Source organism: Anser anser (assembly GCF_964211835.1).
Source record: "Anser anser genome assembly, chromosome: 3".
Lineage (NCBI taxonomy): Eukaryota > Metazoa > Chordata > Aves > Anseriformes > Anatidae > Anser > Anser anser.
In genome coordinates this window covers 88,440,256-88,461,770 of record NC_139722.1, presented here as the reverse complement: position 1 = coordinate 88,461,770, position 21,515 = coordinate 88,440,256, and the positions used below count along the sequence as shown (strand labels likewise).

At 38.0% G+C, this 21,515-nt stretch overlaps 1 protein-coding gene across 12 annotated transcripts in view; it reads right to left on the bottom strand.

Annotated features, from left to right (window-relative positions):
- LTBP1 (latent transforming growth factor beta binding protein 1) overlaps window positions 1-21,515 on the bottom strand; it is a 203,685-nt gene that overhangs the window by 82,666 nt on the left and 99,504 nt on the right. For all 12 annotated transcript variants that reach the window (XM_083829061.1, XM_083829066.1, XM_083829065.1 and 9 more), the window contains 2 exons: window positions 18,027-18,129; window positions 12,117-12,188 (listed from right to left, as the gene is read on the bottom strand). In XM_083829061.1, coding sequence (XP_083685187.1) covers window positions 12,117-12,188; window positions 18,027-18,129 — 175 coding nt within the window. The remainder of the gene's footprint in view (window positions 1-12,116; window positions 12,189-18,026; window positions 18,130-21,515) is intronic.

Sequence of the window (21,515 nt, the reverse complement as noted above, 5' to 3'; positions counted from 1 at the left end):
AACAATGAATATAAAGAGATTATTATGAAATACCTAGAAGTTAACATAAAGCAAATACTGTAACACTCAGAATCCACTATTGAAATTTCTACTTATTGACAATTTGGGTTTTTAGATCAGTCCTCAAATACTAAGCAAAGGAAAAATTCTACTTGCTTTGATGAAGCACTATGTCCTTGGAAACAAGTTAGAAGAAGAGACTGATTTATTCTGAAAGAAAGGAAAACTCGCAATATCATTCTACCAATCCTAAGTATACATTTTTATTTATAGTAAAATTAATCTATTATTACATGGAAAAAATGTAAGATACCTCCCTGAAGACATACAAATCATACTGCTTTTTCTTGCCACTTTATGAATGCAGACTTGGCAGGAATGCTTTGCCTAGCGAAGACAACATTTAAATTTTAAATCAGTGAAAAAGACAACTGATTTTAAATAATACTAATTTGATTTCAAATTCAAAGTTCTTATTTTCAAGGAAAGACCTAGTCACTTGGTTGCTTACCATTAAAATACATTGCTATCTGCTTATATGTTATCATTATGCAAAATTTGGTTCTTTTCCTGCCTATCTATGAGTATAACTTTACAGTTATACATGTATTTAAGTAATGTGATTATATGGCTTTACGTGAGTACATTCATAGTTTCAATATTTAAAATCAGTGATGATGCATTTTTCGTTTACTAGACAATGATTTTACTCAATGTTTGCATCAAACTTTACTTGAAGGAATCTGGAACTCAGTCAAAAATTATACATGGATAAATTTTATTATTTGAATACTGAAAGGTCACGGGCATGTAAAAAATAATAAGAAAAACCTGTAAAGACACAGATAGATAAGAGGGAAAAAAAAGTTATGAGTCCTGCTTTCTACTGCTTTCTAACTTGAATTTCTATCATTTTCATATTAACACTACCTGCACTACTCAGATGAACCACGTCCTTTAATTTTGTATAATTATTGGTGTGTTGTAGAAGGAAAAGTGTTTGTTTTTCCAATTCTCAAGAAGTTTTTAAACTCTGCATAACTTAGTTACTGAACTGGAATACATGTATATACAGTGATATGAAAAAAAACACAACAATTTGTCCTGCAGAAACAGCCACATAATCCAGCCTCGTACTTAAGTAAATTCCAGTTACAGGTCACAGACCAACTAGCTGAGTGATCTTGAATACCTAGTGGCAAAACTGTGCTGTTTAAATTTTGTAATGAAAATGTTATTAACATAGCTTGCATTTAAGTCTTTATACACACAAACTGTAATTATGAATTTCAAAGTAAATAGAGTTTAAATAACATCTAAGTAGAAATGACACGCTTTTTTTTTTTTTTTTAAAACAGCTCAGAACTTTATTCCTTATCACTGCTGAGAAAAGCTGGCATTGGAATGTATCAAATCCATTTAGTGGTCACAACTCTGTGATAGTTGTGTTTTGGAGTTTTGCCTACTAATAGTTAAGGTTTCATAGCATTATTTACTGAAGTGGATAAACTGCAGATAGATGGTGATCTTCCTATAATTCATAAAAACACAATCATCTTCCTTTCCAAATGATTCAGCTATTCTACAGAAAGCATTCACAGATGCTGCTCTTGCTATCTCTGCTTTAGAACTCTTTCTTGATGAAATGTTCTTGTATGTCTAGTATTTAAAAATATTGTCTTGTATTGTCTACAGTACAGAGACCCCATTCACATGCACTCTGTATTTAATGTGGGCACTGCCACCTGCAATCACTAGCTTAAAATGTATTCAAATACTAACGAATGTTCGTTCTGCAGTTTTCCACAGTTCCTGATATGGATATTACTCTTGATAAATTTGTCCAATTTTTGATGTTCTGATGTCTTGGTGTAACTTAATTATAGTGTATCTTTAATGCTTCTTTGCCAAGTTCATGTTTTCTAAATGAGCTCATAGAATTACTGACCTGATGTTCTACGTTGAATTTCACAAGTCTATCGAGGGATCCAACAGAAACAAGCCTCAAATTGATTACAAACTTCAAACTTTCAAAAGAAACATAAAAACAGGTGAGAATAGTCTTTAAAAACTTTGTGCAGAAAAATCCCTTCCAGATGGACTATCATTTCATTTCAGACTGTGGTAAAAGGTCACCTACCCAAAATGTTTCCTACCACCTGCCAGCCTGCCCAGCTGTGCAAATTGCATCGGAATCAACTTGTTCAGACAGCTGGAAAAGAAATCTGGTTCAAAAATAGTAGATTTTTTTAATCCCTCTCCTTTTTTTGTGTATATGGACTTAAAAGGTTTCGTTTTAAAAATTGTATTGCAATGCCAATCTATTTGGTATGAATGTTGTCATACCATTCATAATGTTTTGTGCTCAAGTACAAACTGACAGCACATTTGTAGAGTGATTTGATCAAAACTCGTCTACACAGTGGAAAGATTTTAAGGAGCTCTGTAGCACTACTATAAGACTATGCATATGTAAATAAAGGTTTCTAAAGACAAACTAAATACTAATTTTCAGTTTTCAAGGAAAATAGAGCAACAAAGTTCTTCTGGTGAAAAGTCTGTTAGTGAAATAGAAAAAAAGGTTATGCAAGGAGCTTTTCCACATAGCACCTGGCATGGCTCTAACACAAACTCTCACAGTAGGTGCTGTTATTTATAATTAATGAATTGATAAAATGTTGACTTTGTTAGAGTTGCTGCTCGATAATGTGAATGATTTGACCCTGCTCAATGGGTATAAACTGGCATGACTCCATCGGCCACAAAGAAGCAATGGCATTTTGCACGGACAGCCTTACCCTTTGCTGTTATTCTTTAGTAGTCCCTCTCCCTGAAAGCTTGACAAGAAATGAAAGCTTTACTTTGAATCTGTTGAGGTGGCAGTGGAAGCCATGTGCCATCCCAGAGCATTTGCTGGTGACTCTGCTCTCATGTATTCATGCAAATGCACAGCAGCTTTGCCATAACCCTGGTCTTAACAGTGGTGCTGTAGGAGCATAAAGGTTAGGTTGTGGTGTCCCAGCTCCTTCTATACCCTCGCCTAAGCACACACCTTGATATACAGCGAGGGCAGCGACCATTCTCTCCTCTAGAGCCACTGCAGTGTTCCTGGCCAGACACAGCAACTACATCACTCAGACCACTGCTGATTTATCCCACAATATTCCACACTAAAAACTTAAAACTCTCTCAATGACAGCTAGCGTCTGACACCTTCCCACAGATTTTTATGCACCTACGGACGTCTACTGGGTGTCAGGTGAACCTGCTCTCAGAAAATGCAATGCATTAATGACTTTCTTTCCTACTGAATTTCCCGGGGAAAAAATTAAAAAGCTAAAACAGCCTTTTCTTAACTATTTGCCTGCTTATATGAAGAGAGTAATCTTCATGACTTCAGAAAAAAAAGAAAAAAACAACAAACAGAAGTAAAGGAGGATGATGGGAATGGTTTAAGACAGCATGTGCTTGTGTAAACAACTACCAACATTGAACTTCTTATAAAGTATGGTAATTGTCATATATAGCTTTACCAAATCTAAAAACAGTTTCATCCTCAAAAACCTTTACATATATTGATTAGTAACTGGAAGATAAAATGTATGGATAAGATAGCAAATTGAAAATTTCCTTGGATTGAAAATAATGAAATGTAATTTACTTTACTCATGGCTTTTTCTCCTTGATTTTTAAAAAGGTTCAAGAAGAAATTTTATTTTCATTCCTGTTCACAATAAGTCAATTTTCAAGTATTCATATTAAAAATACTCCAAAACACAACTGTTTTTTGAAAGCACATTACCAGAATCCCGTTCCACAAACAGCTAACATTCAGGTGAAGAACCGACCTGTTTTTAGCCATGATCACACACGTTTGAAATTACGTGTTGTGAATTTCACAACAGTAAAAGAAAATTCATTAGTCTAAGTGCAGGCAGCACGTAACACAACAAACTATTTTTTTCCCCAATAACTGTGATTTAGGGAAGGACTGAATAGTCCAGAAGAAAGCAAAACCAAGCCTGTTCAAAAATAACTTAGTCCTTCTTTGTTACTTTTCTCCAAACAGTTCTTCCTTGCCTAAAGATTCAAAAGCTCAGTGGCTTTTCAACACCTCAGTCTATATTATGAAGGTCAGTCTCTTTTACTCAAGTATGTAATTGGATGATTTATTTATTCAGCCCTCTTACATGTAATGCACACTGGGGAAATCTGGCAACTGAGAAGGAAATCCATGAAACAAAACTTTAAAAGGATAGGAGGTTAGACATTCGACCAAGTTCTGTCCTGCAGTACTTATATTTTAAGTGACAAAACAGTTAAAATGGAAGGTTTTACTCTGGCTAATGTATAGGTATTTGTGAACAGAAGGGTATCCCCTCTGTTGTATGTCAATGCATGGAACAAACCTGTGCTGGAAGTGAGGAAATGCTGCAGTAGGTACTACCTTCCAATTCTCTGCTTGCATTCTCCAATTGTTAAAATGGTTTTTAAAGTAGGTTAAAGCAATCTGGGGCTGCAATAGCTGTTGTTTGACACTACTTTGATTCTTTACTGGAAACCTCCGTGCAAAGTTCTCCTACCTTTCCTTGAGCAATGGTATGCCTAACTCAATCACTTTCAGGAAGTGAATCATTTCAGCTATATTCCAGGATTAGTGACACCATAATGTAGCCTGAGTATCCCTATTCCAAGGATAACAAACCATGCCAAGTGTAAACACCCAGCCCTAGGAAACATTCCTGTGCCTACTTACATGAAGATACCTGCTGCTTATTGCTGAAACAATATGCTTCGCATGGTTACTGTAAGACACGCTGAGTGATTTACAGGGTGCATCATAAAGCTACAGTAACCTCCATTGTAATTTGTCCCTTTACTGAAATACTTGACTTGGATTCTTCTGCAAGCAAATATGAAAATGCTTCACAGCCTACTGGTCTTCAACATGTTAACAGCTCAACACAACCTAAAGAGTTTGATGCCCGTTATAGCCAAGAGAGGTGATGCAAAGAGATTAGTTGATCAGCAGAGAACTGTTCTGCTGGACACCAACATACATGAGCTGATGGTTGGAATATCAGCCCGGTAGTGTTTCTCTTTGGCAGCCTCCAGCTGGAAGAGTATTTAGGAAAAGGACTTCACTGACTTTTGGCTGTGTTAACCATTATAACAGCTCTTCAGACCACCCAGGCCCAGCTGGCCTAATGCAGAATCACAGGAAACACTACGGTGGTGTAAAGCTGTCTTCTCCCTCTCCAGCCTTGTAGCTCGTTTGGACACCTGGAGCAAGGCCACTCTCCCCTGTTCAGATAAGGAGAGGCCCAGATTTGGTCACACACATAATGGAATGAAACATTCTTTCCTAGAAAATGAAATTCATTCTTTCATCTCCATGCTTAATGCACTGAATTTATGTTCATCAAAATCATCACAGCTTGAAACATTTAACCACATTTAAGCATTTAACTTAAAAACAAAAATTCCAGAACCGAATGCATGTTTAGTAATGTGTTCTGGTCAAAGCAGTAATCATGTAACAGTATGTATTTGAAACTACTGCATTCATTTTAAGGAAAATATTTTTACTCAAGAAAAAGAGTCTACAAGTTCAAAAACCAATCAGAGCACACTACACAAATTTAGAATAATGCAAATGTAAACTGAAATAGTCTTTGTTTTGAAAGAAATCATTGCTATCATTCATGTAAAGAATGAAGTCGACTTTCAGAAGTACTGATAACTTCGGAACAATAGTGCCAGCTATCACAACTAGACTTTTAAAAAATCTATAATATATTGAATTAAAAGGCATTTAAAATTTTCAGAAACAAGACAAGAACACTATGAAATGATTTAATATTATTTTAAACAACTTCCCTTTTGAAACAGTAGATCTCGTTTTTATACAATACTTTTTCTATTTCACATGTTTGGTAGGCAACTTTGGTAACAACCTGAACAAATCACCTCACAAGATAATGAAAATTTCAAATTTTCAAAGTCACGTTGTATGCATAAATAGAAGGAAACTACACTCTTCACAATTTTTAAGACTTTCCTCAACCACAGAATGGGTTCCCACTTCTCTGAACACTGGCTTCCACTGTTCCCTCCCTCTACCACTGTAGGCAACAAAACTCCGCATCACAGTTTGAAAATAAGTTTTTTTTTTTTTTTTTTTTAAAGAAGGATGTACTTAATGTACTTCCTTCTGCTAGTACCCAGGAAATCCCAGAGAGATTTAAAAGCTGAACAAACAATTAGCTTTCCATAAACATTTAACATAAAATACAATTTTTCTTTTACTATGGAATCCGGAATAAGGAAAATTATTAAAAAAAGATTTCAAGATGCAAAGTTAGTGAGTTGGCATAGCAGCTGGCAGAAGGCATGTCAACTGGCCAGAGATTTCAGAAGAGCAAAAAATTTCTTGCTACCTTTTTCAAATGGTCTTGAGTTGGATTTTTATTTTATTTTTTTGCCTGAGACTCAGACTCCAGTTAGGACAGTCGTGATATCAGGAACATTCTTATAAATACTGGGCCAAGAAAGGGAACTTGTAAAAGCAGAAAGCCTTGTTAGGCCACCACAGACCTGATAGCTGTATTGAAATATTCAGACAAACTTGTGGCTAGGAAGGAGCCAACAAGTACTGCAGGCTTTCTCATATCCTCTGTCACAAGTGCTGGGTGCCAGAGGACACAAGCAATCATAACATCTGCAGCCCACATCTGATTCCAGGCGTAACCACTGTGGAAAAGTAAATTTCTGAAGTGGGACCTCTGCACTTAGCTCTGAAATCAGATTTCTGTATTTTTTAAAACCTTTAGGAGGTAACCAGACTGACTTTGTTTAAATAACTAAGTAATAAAACCGAATGGAAAATGTTTATCTGCATTTGATGCGAAGTGAGCAACTTGCCTGTCAAAAAGAACCTCAGACACTTAAGAAACTTCGCTGCATTTAAGCAAAGCAAACTGTCTAGTTCAACTATATACCAATTAGCATTTGTCAAAATACTGGGCAACTTCTTAATTAGAAATTACTTGGTTGTCTGCCATTGAATGTTATTTAGTAATATCTGCCCAGGCAGATTTTCATGTAGTAAGGTCTTTAATACGTTCGGTATCTCATATTGCAAATGAGGAGTGGAATACATAATTTAGGGCTCATTCATGAAAGTACTACTCACTTTGGTAGGTGCACTTTAAGCTTCTTTGGGAGTGCCATCTGACTGAATCGTCTCCAAATACACTCAATACGCAGGCATATTTTTTAATTCACTTGCAGTTACAACTGTACCTACTACATCTCAGAAAATACCACTCCAACTGTTTCTGCTGTAGCTGCGTTTTTATCCGCTATAAAATCTTCAATTCTAAGAAATATGTAACAACCAGGATTTACTGCCTCCACTATAGCTGATTGTTTCAATAATAATCTGATTAGTGAGAACAAGACGGGGGAAAAGAAACAAAAAAAACAAGGTTTGGTTGCTAATGAAACTATTGCAATATATTTTTAAAATCACAGAAAAAAAAAAGTTTCTTATTCTGAGAAATGACCTGTTGATTTCTCTGTGCTAACAAAGCAACAGCAGAAGAAATCAATCCAAATCATTTGGTGCTTCTGTGTGGAATTTACTGGAACGCAAATTTGCAGAGCCACACTTTTCAAACACATAATCAATGTCCAAACAGCAACCCAGCCCAGTTTCTGGAGATATATTTATTTCACAGTATGATCATCATCAAATAACTTTTTTGAAAGAAGTTTGTTAACTTAGTAACTAAGCAACAACAATTAGCATTTTTATGAAGCTAACCTCCTTTAAGTAATAAAATACATTTACGAAATAGAAAAAAAGCAAATTTATTACTGTATTTTAGAGACAATTGTAGGAGGACAGAATACACCTTCAAAATATATTTTAAATCATGGTGAAATCTAAAGAAAAAAGCTTCAAGCCCCCAGTGCACACGATTACAGAACTTGATCCATTAACATATAAGTACCGATCTCTTTGAGCTCATTTACATTTAATTTTAAGCAAATGGGAACTTCTCAACAACTTTAATGCACAACTTTCTTCTTCAGTGAAAAACAACAAATTTTCAGGTATTTTTCCAGTTCTTCAAGATAAGATCTTTAAAGTGCTCTACTGGCATATGTTAGTTTCCTGAAAAATGAATCCAAACTTTTTTTACCAGCTGTTTTTTTCATTCTGTTTTAGTTTTCCAAGAAAACCATTAGCAGAAGAAGGAAACTGTAAGTATAATTCTAAACAGGGAACCAGAAATTAGCACTGCGTATGTACTCTGACAGAGAAGCTGCAACTCTGATAAACTGCATTTTGTCTTTAATGACAGCCTTAGGGCATCCAGGCATGTACATGTAATAAATCATCCCATTGAAAAGATAATTACCGGGGGAAAAAAGCTTTCTTGATAGCAATTATATTAAACTGTTCAAATTAACATACCCACAGATGGTTCTTTGTTGTCCTACATATACATCAGAGAAAAGAACGATTCACATTAGCTAACTCAATTGAAAAGAAAAAAAAATCAGGATCTGGTTATTAATCATGCTAATATCACGTAGGCTTTGTAAACTAAGAAGGCTTTTGACTGCAAAAACAATACAGAACAAACGGTTAATTAGGCTTTTAGGCCTGAGTTTTCAAAGGCAGTGAAAGTTGGATGATATCTAGGTGAAAACAGCACACAGTAAGCTGCAGGCAGGGATTCAGGTATTTATCCCCATTATGATTTGGTCTGGCAACGCTCACCCTTTCTGAGCACGGGCACAGCACACACACCCTTTCAGCAAAGAATAATCTAATTAAAATGTATACTTGCATATGGACATGCTGCACCACAACTTTCCAATTTAATTGTAGCAGTTATTACAAAAACATAAACACCCACCTCTGAGTAGCTTAAACAGTTTTCATAGTCATTGCTACTGCTTTGTTCAGATTTTTGATATGGATAGCTGTTTCTTCAGCAACCCTTTCCTTTTCTAAAAAAGTGAGTCTGCTTCAGATTAAACACAAATAGGACACTTTTGCTTCACCCACTGAGAAGCACATTCTAATGGCCATTACAGAATTGAAATACACCCTGCAAGCAGCTCTTTCACATGTGAAGCTAGCTTTTGTGATGACTGCTCAAACACAGGTCAAAATCCTGATTCTCTGACAGAAAACTATAATCCCATTACATATTTCAATGGGACTAAATCTATCCTTTGCTTTATGGGTATTCCTTCTCTCAGTTCCATCCTTATTTGCACCTCATTTTTGGAGTGTGTTGGTGAGTATATTACTGAGAAGCCACCCAAGCCTCAAGAAGACAATACGGGAATCACAGAATCATAGAATGGTTTGGGTTGGAAGGGACCATAAAGACCATGTAATTCCAACCCCCCTGCCATGGGCAGGGACACCTCCCACCAGACCAGGCTGCCCAAAGCCCCATCCAGCCTGGCCTTGAACACCTCCAGGGATGGGGCATCCACAGCTTCTCTGGGCAGCCTGTGCCTGTGCCTCACCACCCTCAGAGTAAAGCATTTCTTCCTAATATCCAGTCTAAATCTGCCCTCTGTTACTTTAAAGACATTCCCCCTTGCCCTGTCACTGCACTCCCTGACAAAGAGTCCCTCCACAGCTTTCCTGTAGGCCCCCTTTAGGCATTGGAAAGCTGCTGTAAGGTCTCCCTGGAGCCTTCTCTTCTCCAGGCTGAACAACCCCAGCTTCCTCAGCCTGTCTTCATAGGAGAAACCTTCAGCAGTCACCACCTCTGCCCGCTCCAGAAAGGTAGGAAATTGTTTGCATCCTCAATTCATCAATGGTCTTTTTCCTGGTGGGATAATTTGACTCCCTCTCTTCGATTAAACTCGAGATTATGAGTTTCCATTATCAACTGCTAGTTACATTTAGAGTCTACAGCTCTCTCTCTTCCAAGATGACGATAGCAGTAATAAAAGAAACTCTTTAAATCGTAATGTTTCTTGCAGTATTAGTTATGCAATACAGAAACGTGTCAGGGGAAAAACTATCAAACCCAATACAACAAATGACTCCTAGCCTACCAGGTACTGTTCTGTTTCTGCACACTACCGTGGCAGGACTGAACTCCTACCCAGAAACATATGCTCTCCCTCTCAGTCAGCCTGCCGCTGCTCAGCGAAATAACTTTCTGGCAATATTCTTCTTCCTGGCAAACTACTTCTGGCAACCTTCACAGGAATCAGACCATTTTCTAGCCATCTGTAGCCCCTGACTTGGGATCTTAGTTTCCATGTAATAAGGTTTGCCAACACCTAGGTACAAGAATCTGGAAACAAACTGAATGTCCTACTCTCCTTTCAATGCCTGCTGGGTTGCTGCTGTCTAGGAATGCATTGTATATACCGTCAGGTTTGTGCTCAACTACTGGAGATATCAAAAGCTCCTGTCTCTCCCACACTGTGTTCAGAGGGATGCACGATGTTATCTTCAGATACTTCATGGGCTCTAAATTAGAAATCCTCTCTTTTGCATATTCTGAAAAACTGCGTAGCTAATATGCAGAATGAGACAATCTCTTTTGAAATGGCTGAAATATATGCATCACCTGTGTGTTTCATCTGACATGTGAAAAGGTGGTCCATATATGCCTTATATTCACCTCCACTTTTTCACTTCACAGTCCTAATCAGTAAGTTGCCATCAAAACCTCCCCAACCCTTTTGTTTATTAGGATGATGCTACAATCTCTCTCTGCAGATCAGAGAACAAACTCTTGAGATGCAATTTGCAGTTCTCTTCCATTTAGTTTTTTAGTATTTTAATCTAATCCAATTTTCTCTCACAATCCTCCAAGATGCCCCTACCCTGCAAGCTGGTAAACCACTACGTAGGGAGCTGAGCATTAGGTAAGCTAACAAGCCTGACAGAGAAACTTTCAGACAGCAGCTCACATCTCCCTTAGCAATGGAAGCAGCAAAACATTTATTTGTGTTTAGTGATCTACAAACCATATATTTTTTGGTTGGTAAAATAATTTTTGTGGCAGGCTGACATACATTTTTTCATCTACATGCTAACAGTTTTCAATTAAATACAATTATCTTTATCTCCAAAGTGCCTACATATATCCTTTAACGCCAATTACTCTTTCTCTCTCCCTCCACAACTACGTGTAGAGTGCTGCTGGACTGCTCACATATTCTCAGAGCTCCTTTCTCTTATTTACTTGAGCTGTGCCAAGCAATTTGGACAAGTGGTTTAACTTTTTTTCTACATCCTGATCTTGCACTTCCATTCAACACTCCAAGAAATGCAGAAAGAAGGAGTATTCATCCACAATCATCTGTTCAGCTTCCTCAGGCAGAGATGCCATTGGCTGGGAGAATCTAAATACCCTGGGGCTTTTCAGCTTAGTTGCATGATCACACAGCTCCCACAGCCGTTGAAGCTTTGATAACTTTTGTGCTTACAGCCAGGAGATACAGGGCATGATCTTAGAAGTAACACTGCCTATGCACCCTAACTCCATAGATCCTCACCTGCACTATGTACATTCTTCAAGTTTGTGGTTCACCTCTTTATACAGGAGCCAGCTATACATAGACTTTCACATCCACTTGCCAGTGACATTATCTGGCTGTAGTCAGCACTGTAGTGCCTCATCTCTGAAGTCCATAATATTCATCTTCTGTATACTCTATGCTATAACGATTATCAAAATTATTCTCTTTTGCGAGTTTCATCTGACTTAACCAATAAAGTCTCCAGGCTCACTGTTTAGCAGAAGAACTGACAGAACAATGCATTTCTACTGAAAAATAAAGTAAGCAAATCTGTATGAAGTCATCTTTATACATCAAAGATAATGAGAATATGCATAAAAGTTCTAAAAGTTTTTTTGCCCCGGAACAAAAAACACCCTATAGAGTTGCCAATATTTTGAAAGAGTTAAATAAAACATATATATATTTACAGCCTCAACATTTATTTCCCCAGATAAGTGGACCAGATTCATTCAGCTAAGTCATAAATATCACAGAATCAATCACACAAAACTGGAACTCACAATAAACACAATCAATTGTGCACACTATCGTACCTTGACAAAATGTAGCATTGATCCTCTTGTAGCCTTGGGGGCATTCCATCATAGGGCTGTATCCATGGTATGCTGAAGAAAAAACTACACATTAAATACTGCTGATTTATTTGGTTATTTAGAGAACTTGACAGACAAATTATTATGTAACTGTTAAAAAAGCGTAAGTTTTTGTGATGTATGTTTAAGGATAAAAGGTCAAGAAATTCAAATACGAGTAACCTTACTTCCATCTCTTCCTGCATGTATACCACTGAGATCTTCAGTTATCCATTCAAAATTGAATTTTTGATTCAAAAGAAGACATACTTGAACTCATCCTAATTGTTCTCAAATACTCAGATAATTACTTTCACAAACCAGCTAAAAATACGATGTTGGGGAAAAAATAAAGTTGAAGATTTATAATGGTTTTAAAACTGAAAGCAGATTTAGAAAGCAAAAAATATATGCAATATTAAGCAAAATTGTTGTGTATCATTTTTCCCACCACAATGAATTAAAACTGTTTGAAACACATAGGAAACAGAAGCAACTAAACCTCCAAAGCAAGGAAAAAGTAGAAGTTACATCTGTGATTTAGCTAACAAAGTTTCCAAATTTTGGAGGACTGTGTCACTTATTGGCTGATCAGTGTAATCTGCCAAGGGCATTACAGCACTGCAAAATACAGACTGAGCTCAATTTTGCGAAAATAGAAAGTGTTCAGTTAACTAGATTTTTATTTCCGTTTATTGTTTCTTTCCTCCACTTAAGGTTGCCTTTGAGACTACAGAAAGCTGTTTATTGATTCTTAAATTGTTCTAACATCTTAAATGAGACCAGTAACTTCTTTGTACATTATGCACTAAAAGCTAACCTGTTGGCAAAGCCCAATACTTTATTAAATATACAGAACAAAACTTTCAGCACTGTGATCATAAAAGTGCCCTTAACAAAGAGTCAAGAGAGTTTTTCATAATTTGAGTGCTACACCAGAGACATTTGTTCATATAACATTTGGTCAGATCTTTTGTTTTCCTTTAAAAGTGTTTTAAATGTTTAGCTGTCCAAAAAAAAAAGAAAAAAAAAGCATTATTTTCCAACTTTACAGTATATAAACTGTCAAATTAGAACAGAGTGAGATAACGTTGGCTTCACTTCACAACTGATGCTGGAACTGCACGCTTATCCCTGTAGCTTAGTTCCAAATTGGTAACCAGTTCACTACAAGGATAAACAACAACAAAAAAGGTGTTGTTTTTTTTTCCCCAACTTTTTTTTAAAGCTTTTCCTATACATTGGAAAAGTTTAAGTGATGAGCTGAGTAGCAGCTTTTGGAGTGAGGTAGTTTTATTTTAAGCTGCTGTGAATTATTTCAAGTAATTGCTTAATTAGAACATAAAGACTCTCTTTTAAGATTGCTTGAAGTGATGTGATAAAATGGTTAAACACTAAAATAAAATTGGGTACAAATACAGTAACAATATTCTTACAGTTTTAACAAATACATTTTCCATCTTTCCACAGGCTACAAACTTTTAAACACAAAATTTGAAAATGTTCTCTGTCACCACATATGTGGCAGCTATGCATTTATTTTCAAGGCAGCTCCAATCTTTTCAATGTTCATAGTAAAATCAGTTTTAACTTAACATGAGATCTTCAGAAGTGCAATGCACTAGACCTATTATTGAACCTAAAAAGTCAAAACATTTAACATTGAGAAATGTTAATGTTGGCAGGGTCAGATTCATAACTGCACTATGTCCTAACTTGTCTGCATTTCCCATTGCAGACCTTATTCAATTCACACTAAACCCGAGACAGTTTCTCCATAATTTTTGTGGGAAGGATTGGTAATCTGTAGCACGGTCTAGCAGAGGGAAAAGAGAGGAAGGGCAGAGCTCTTCCAGTTGTACATAGAGGCCAGCCCGTAAGCTGTGCCAGGCCTTTTCCAGTGCCACAACGCATTTTCCCTTCCATGGTGACTCAGCTGCTCTAGAAAGTGTAATGGTGGAGTGAGGTCAGAGACTTCAGCCTCTCCCTCCCTACTCATTCGCTTGCTCCCACACTGAACAGGAAATAGTGGCTTACTAGCAGCTGTTTTCTTCCTTGTATAAAGAGCAGCAACATCGGTAGGTCACACAAGAGTAAGGAGGTTGTGCAGTGATGGCTAGTCATCAATGTGAGAGCTGGACGGAGTCCTACATTACTTACCCTTTACTCAACCTGTTTATTAATTGCTAGCAAGAAGCCTGAACTATCGTAACATTCCCCATACACCATTGAGATACAGTTTGTCTTAAAGGTCGTCTTCTGTAGAAGCCCGCAGAAATGGAGACCTGTTCCAAAAATTCTTCCTTTATTTTTCAGTAACACTGACTAACCCATACACTTAGAGACACAGAAGCTGTCTCAGGCCAAGGCACTCAACCTTGCAACAAGACAGAAGCCCTGACTGAGCAGTGGCTATTACCCAAAATACTGAAGTACATCTTTAGAAAGTGACAAAGCCCTACATAAGTCCACGGGAACAAGACAGGCACAAAGTTAAGTACATCCTTAAGCATTAGGCTGAAGACAGAAGTAAAGAAACCACACTGGTTAAGTGCCTGCTAATGAGACTGAAGTACGTGCTTAAGTATTTTGCTAAACTACAGTTCCCAGGTTAAATGCAAACTGTTTAAGTATTACTGTAATAACAGGTCAAACTTAAATGAAGTTTAGGAACCATAAAAGCAAAAGGAAGCCTCCTAAGTCTACAATAAAAAGGACAATACTGATTTAGTGAAGTCTCAGAATATGTAAAAATGACATAGGACTACCATGGCAGGAGCTCTGCCTGGTGAGAAGGAACCACGGACCCCACTTAACCAGTACCTCACTATTAATTTACTTGACTCCCATGTTTGTCCATTCAATTTCTTTTATATCTGTGCATACTCTTTGCACCACTAAAACATTCCCATTAATACCAAAAAAAAAAAAGGGGGGGGGGGGGGGAGGGAGGGAGGGAAGGAAAAGTAAGAATACTTGGTGAAATATAAATCCTTAAGCAGGGACTCTATACTTTCTTTACATCTCATCATAAGCTTGCATTTGTGTTTGGAAATTGTTTGCTGTACAGAAGCATAACACTTTCATACTGACGCAAAGCTTAAGGCACATTTGCCCAAAGGACATTTAGGCTCGGATCCAGATTTAAGTTCAAGCTGGACATCTATAAAACTCTAAGATGCTGTAAAATCACAGGCTACTGCAACACTCCAAATTTGATCATCTTAAGTCCCTAGAAACGTGAAAATTCACCATTTGCACCCATGCAGAATTGCCCTAAGTCATGGCATGACTGAATAGCATCATGCTTAACTCATTCCTAAATTAAATGCAGATGGAGAAATTGCATATATCTCCATCAAAACTTCCTGACAGATTCAGTCAGTGAATGTTCTTAAAGCAAGCCCCTACCAAATCCCATTCTTGATATAATGTTGTGGCAGATAACACTGTATTTTAATCCAGAGAAAACAGACAGTACACACACCTCCTCCTCCCTAAGAAGGGGAGAAAGTTAATGTACAGTGAGAGCTCCCACCTACGAAGACGAGAAATACATCCTGCTTCATCTCAAACCCTTACTTTCCAGGAATACCTTAACCACAAGAGCAGGGCAACATTCTCTGTCTCCTCTTGAAACTGTACAGTTAAATTGAAAAGACAATTCCAAATTAATTGAGGCAGAAAGCAGAAGTGAGCATGACTCAAACCATTAGCAATTAACGACACTGGGAAAGAGACTGGGTTCCCATTCCTATTCCAAGGATTGTTTCTTCATTTTATGGGTTAGGGCATCTCCTCATAGTTATAAAATGCGGATTTGAAAAACTCTCCTGGTAGATAAAGGAACTACGAATTGCCTCATCTTGAGCAAATGTGCTAGTCATTAAGCTGTTATATTAAAAGGACAGTGCTCCTCTCATTAGCATTTACAAAAAATGACTCTACTCAGTGCACTGAAAAAGGGTGGTGGACTTCCCTCCAGGAGAGGTTTTAGGGCTGTGCATCCCAAGTGTGTTTAAGGCATTTCTGTGTACCCCCCTACCAAGCATCTGGGGACCAGGATTTAAGACATGGTTTGCCCCAGTATTTCCCAACTGGTCTGCCCTTAACAGAGCATACAGAGCATGTTGGCTTTAAGTTGCTGCCTGATCAACACATGGCCTGTAGTGGATTCCAGGCGGGGGAGGCTGGTGTTTTACCTGACTACAAAGAACCCTCATATGGGCTTCCCTTGGAACCAGGCACCAAAAATTTGTATTACTTCATAGAATCATAGAATGGCTTGGGTTGGAAGGGACCTTAAAGACCATGTAATTCCAACTCCTCTGCCACGGGCAGGGACACCTCCCACCAGACCAGGTTGCTCAAAGCCCCATCCAGCCTGGCCTTGAACACCTCCAGGGATGGGGCATCCACAGCTTCTCTGGGCAACCTGTGCCAGTGCCTCGCCACCCTCAGAGTAAGAATGTCTTCCTAGTTGTTCCAACTAGTTTTTGGTAGAAGCACATTTGAAGCTTTCATGATTATCCCCGGCACACCTGCATCTACTAAGCAATATATTCTGCACACCCACATAGTGCTGATGAACAAAACTTTCAAGTGTAGTTAAATTGCTACTTATTTGGAGAAAGCTACAAATTCAGAACACATTTCCCAATTCATGGAGGTACATTAATACAGAAGGAATGTCCCTTGTAAACTATATTTATGCGCTACAGAAATTAAAACTTAGTTACTCAAGTCTTCTATTAACTACAGCCCTCAAAGATGCTAAGTACACTCTCTTTTGGAAGCAAAGCAGAAGATAAACATACTCCCAAACACAAAATTTTAATGCTTCGTAAATGAGCAGATCAGACTGAGTCAGTATATAAACTGGTGCAAACTCTCCTGTGGAAAGATAAAGAAGTAGAAGCCAAAGTAGATTTTCTGCTGGAATTATATTTGATGTACTATATTAGACCTGTGAACAATTGTGTTTCCAAAAGCCAAACACTGAACAGGCTTGAAGGATTGCTATCTGTTGGAATAACAATGGCCTAGGAGACCTCGATAAGACTGACTGCAACTCCTTGCACTACTCTTGGCTCGTTAAATAGGCGCCTACTCCATCTGCAAAGCGGAGATCCCATTGTTTATTTCTTTATTCTTTCATTTAGTGATGAAAATATTAAATGACAGAGAAGTATTACTATTTCCGTGCAATAATTATGTCATTCACAGAAGTTTAAGAGACTACCTTCACTTATCTGAAATTTCTCTCTCATTATAACATTATGTCAACTCAAAATAAATTGGTGAGGAAAGTCTCTGAGTAGCCTAATTGTCAAGGAAGATATTTCAAAAACAGAGCAGAAATAAATAAATAAATAAATAAATAAATAAAAAAAAACAGACAATTTAGAGCCTGGAAAACTTTGGCTCCAAATTTGAAAGTTCATCTGCAGTCTCAAGAGGTCACTACATTCTCTCCAAGCAGTAACTGGCGCCTCTATAATTTAACATTTCTGTACAGACATAAAAAGAAAAAAAATTAAAATAAATCCAGCTGGAAGAGGCAACATGATTCAGTGTCATTATCCTTCCTGAGAAAATGCAACAGTGCGTCACTGCCTTAGAGGTGGAGGAAGCAAGAAAAAACAAAACAGAACAGAAAAAAAAACAACCACATTAACTCTGCTGGCTTTACTGAGTGCCTGCATACTGTAACTCTGCTGGCATGCAGGAGAATTCAAATTTCTGCAACCTGTCCCTAATCAAACCATGGTGTGTTCTTTCTCCTATGTTTCTTTTTTCAAAAAAGCAAAATACAATTTGAAAAAAAAAGTTATAAACTGATTCAGAGAATAACAACAAAATAACACTTACACGGCTTCTTAGGACATTTCTGGCATTTGTTAAAACCCCAGGAAGTACCCACGGTTCCACAGCAGTCTTCTTGCTTGGAAAGGCCAGGAAGTGCTTTGCCACACTGGAATAGTTAGGTAAAGAATACTCAGGTTAGTGCTGTTGTATGGTGCTCACCTCTAGTATATTCTTTTTCAGTCATCCTGGGTCAACCTCTTCCCAGTGTAACTGAGATACCGAAAATTCACTGGAGCTCTTACTTGAACTTAAATAGTGCCCAAGCATTGCAATGGCTCTCTGCACAGGAATGAGCAGGTTAGGTTACATTATCATCTTCCTTTGCTTCAACTTGAAAAGAAGGCAAAAGAAACAGAAGAGAATAAACAGTATGTCATTCTCCCCCATAAAAATATCTGTCTGCTTTTTCAAAAGCCAAATAAATTATCTTAAATAAATCACTCTCTTAAAGAAATAAACAAAAAGTATGAGTGATTTCTATAATGTTATTTCCTATCTATTAGTAAGACAACTTTCTGCCAACTTATGTTTAATGTTTATGACTGGTTACTGAAAACTGCCAAATTATTATGAAAGATTCTGCTGTCCGGATACTGAAGGAGTAAGGAACATGTAAGATGACTCAAGCCAAAGTTAGTGATATCTGTGTTATTCCAAGTATTCCACGCAAATATTTAAATTGATTTTACAACCATGTCTGAGGCAGATACTGCCTATATTTTTTTCATGATTAAGAATATTCTGATCGTGCTTTTTGTTAACAAGAATATTAACACTTGGAAGCATATAATTTTGCATTTTTGACTTTTACAACTTTTTTTTCCATTTTGTGTGGTTAACAATGTTTAAATATATTTCTCTATGTGATGCAGACATTCATAAAGTATATCTTAACCTGTGAACTAGGTATATAATGGAAGTGTACAGAGCACAAGAGAAATGCACAACAGGTGCACTTTCAAAGCAAATACTGATATAAATAGGCACTGAAGTAAATAATTTGAATGTGCTGAAGTGTGAATCCTCACTACGGAGTGAATAGACCTTCCCTGATCTAACTTTTCTTCCTGACCACATAGAAAACCTCTGAACCAAACGCTCACCCCTGCTTATCATTCTTTCAACTCAAGATAGCTGGCTGGTCCTACAGCACTGGCTGTGGCCTTGTTGTTGCTTTCATTTATGCTGATAACCCAGTCACCCCACAGGGGGATGTGTGCTGAATACACAGGCACTGACAGCATCCTCTGACCTTCACCAATTTTTTCTGGTTGTGCTGACATCCATGGGTCAGTGATGTTTCTAAAGTACAAAGTTACTCTGTGTGGCCTCACAGTGTGACTACTGTTCTCTCTATCCAGGGCTCTGACTCATTAGCAGGTCCCCTCTTTCCATGGGGAGGGATGGCAAGGCATCATTCCAGCCACCTTCTCTGCCCCTTTTTCAAAAATACTCTCCAGGCGCACCCTGAAATATCTCAGCAACAAATCAAAAGCACCACCATATGAGCAAACATGCAACTTGCAGCAGTTTAGCCCTTGCTGCATGTATTTGTCAAATACGCCATGTCTGAAGCAGCCAGGAGCATCCTCTGCCCCAGTGAATACCAGCCTCAGACATGAAATGGACCTTTTAGCACCGGGGCAGTTCAGCAAAGTTACCGTATGCCTCTGAACATCACCCCTATATGTGGTAGCACCACTTGTGCTTTGAGCCACATTTTAGGATGAGACATGGACAGTATAAAGAACAGAGCACCCAAACAGGTTAGAAGTCACCACCCCCTTATTGTGTAACTTGAGGAGTCTGTTTTCACACTACCATCTGCACAGGGTCTTGTGTCCAATTTTCCCATATTCCAATGGGTTAGAAACAGTCCTGCCCTGGACTGTAGTTGGCTATGTTAAAACAGTAAAGAATCTAAACAAGGACACCTTTTAGATGCAAGCCCAGGCCTACGCTGGCTGAACACATCTTTTAGTGCAAGACACATCTGTCTTGCTCTCCACTGGTGTGGGCACTGGCAGGATTAGCACATGACTGACCATTCCTGATGATTCAGTTACACTCTGCTCTGTTTTCAGAAGCAACTCTCAATCTAGCACAAAAGCAGGCAAGGTGCAAGACCAGGGAATTCTGCTCACCTTCAGTATGCTGCAGCACCTGAGCTGTTTACAGGAACTAGATTTTTCAACTAACTCTAGCTAGATGAAGTACAGTGAACTATGCTACATCTTGCTGCAATTCCAAGAATCCCCAAATCTTTCAGCTCAGGAGTACTCATAACGTCTCCTCCAGCTGGCTACTCAAAAAACTTACAGAATTCATGTTACATCTTTACACAACATTGGTTTCTCCACCTGCATCTCAAGTGAGCATGCTCTAAGGAGGACTATTTTGTCTTATAATTACAGCCGCTCAACTACTTTTCTAGAACTGGTACTGCTTCTCCAAAGGGGAAGCCACTGACTAAAGTCATATACTGTGGTAGCTTGTGAGAGTCAGCTAAACCATTCATTTTCCATTCAACTCTCCTTCCCCGCCTTGTACCTCAGTTTTACAACTCTTCTCGCTCTGAAAAGAAGTGGGAGGAATCAAGGCTGATGCTGCACCTCCCCCTATGATCTCAGAAACTGAGCATTTGGGCAGCAAGGCACATAACTAACACCCAGTGCTCCTCACAAGGTCACAGGCCTCAAGGACACATTGCAGCAGCGTGCATGTGTAGAGGCAAGACTCTACTAACCGGGAGCCAACATGCCATCATTAACTAGCCTTTTTTTTTTCTTCCTAGAATAGGTGTCATTTAATAGTAGGAAATTAAAAGGAAAATAAAACAAAGCATTAAAAAAATAGAAAAGTAAAAAAGAAAGGAGGAGGAAGATGGCCTAAAGCCCACTTCGAGTTTAGGTGTGGTGCTACAGCATTTGCACTCTACTGAAAATCATGATCTCTGTGGTCATAACTTTTTCAAATTTCCATATAAAAACCATGAGCAAAAATAAGGATGCCAAATTCTGAGTCATCTGGCAACTGTGGTTTGTAGTCCTGTCAGTAAAAACTGGCAATGATTAAAGCTGCTGCTCCCACTGCCTCTATGGTGAATTAAAGCTTGAAGAATCAATGATAATTTGGTTAGTGTCCAGATCATTGTAGAAACTGGCCAGCGAGGCAAAGCAACTGCCACAAGGGGCTCCTCATGGTGTAAGATCTGTGTAATTTTGGAGCTATGCATCAGAAAAAATGACTGCTCTGCAAAGTCCTAAGCCAAGCAGAAACAGAGTTCTTCTATGGCTAATAAACCCTGATTTCTCTGGTACATCTAATAATGCTTCAGATATTTCCAACACTCGTGGCACTGCACAAGCTTTTACTAGCCAGCTACAATTTCTTAAGATGCTCCTCCTATTCTCAGCCCCTAAGCATCAATGAATTGAAGCTCTGTTTCTACAGGTCTCAAAAACTTTTAGGTAATTTCTTTCCTCTTCACAA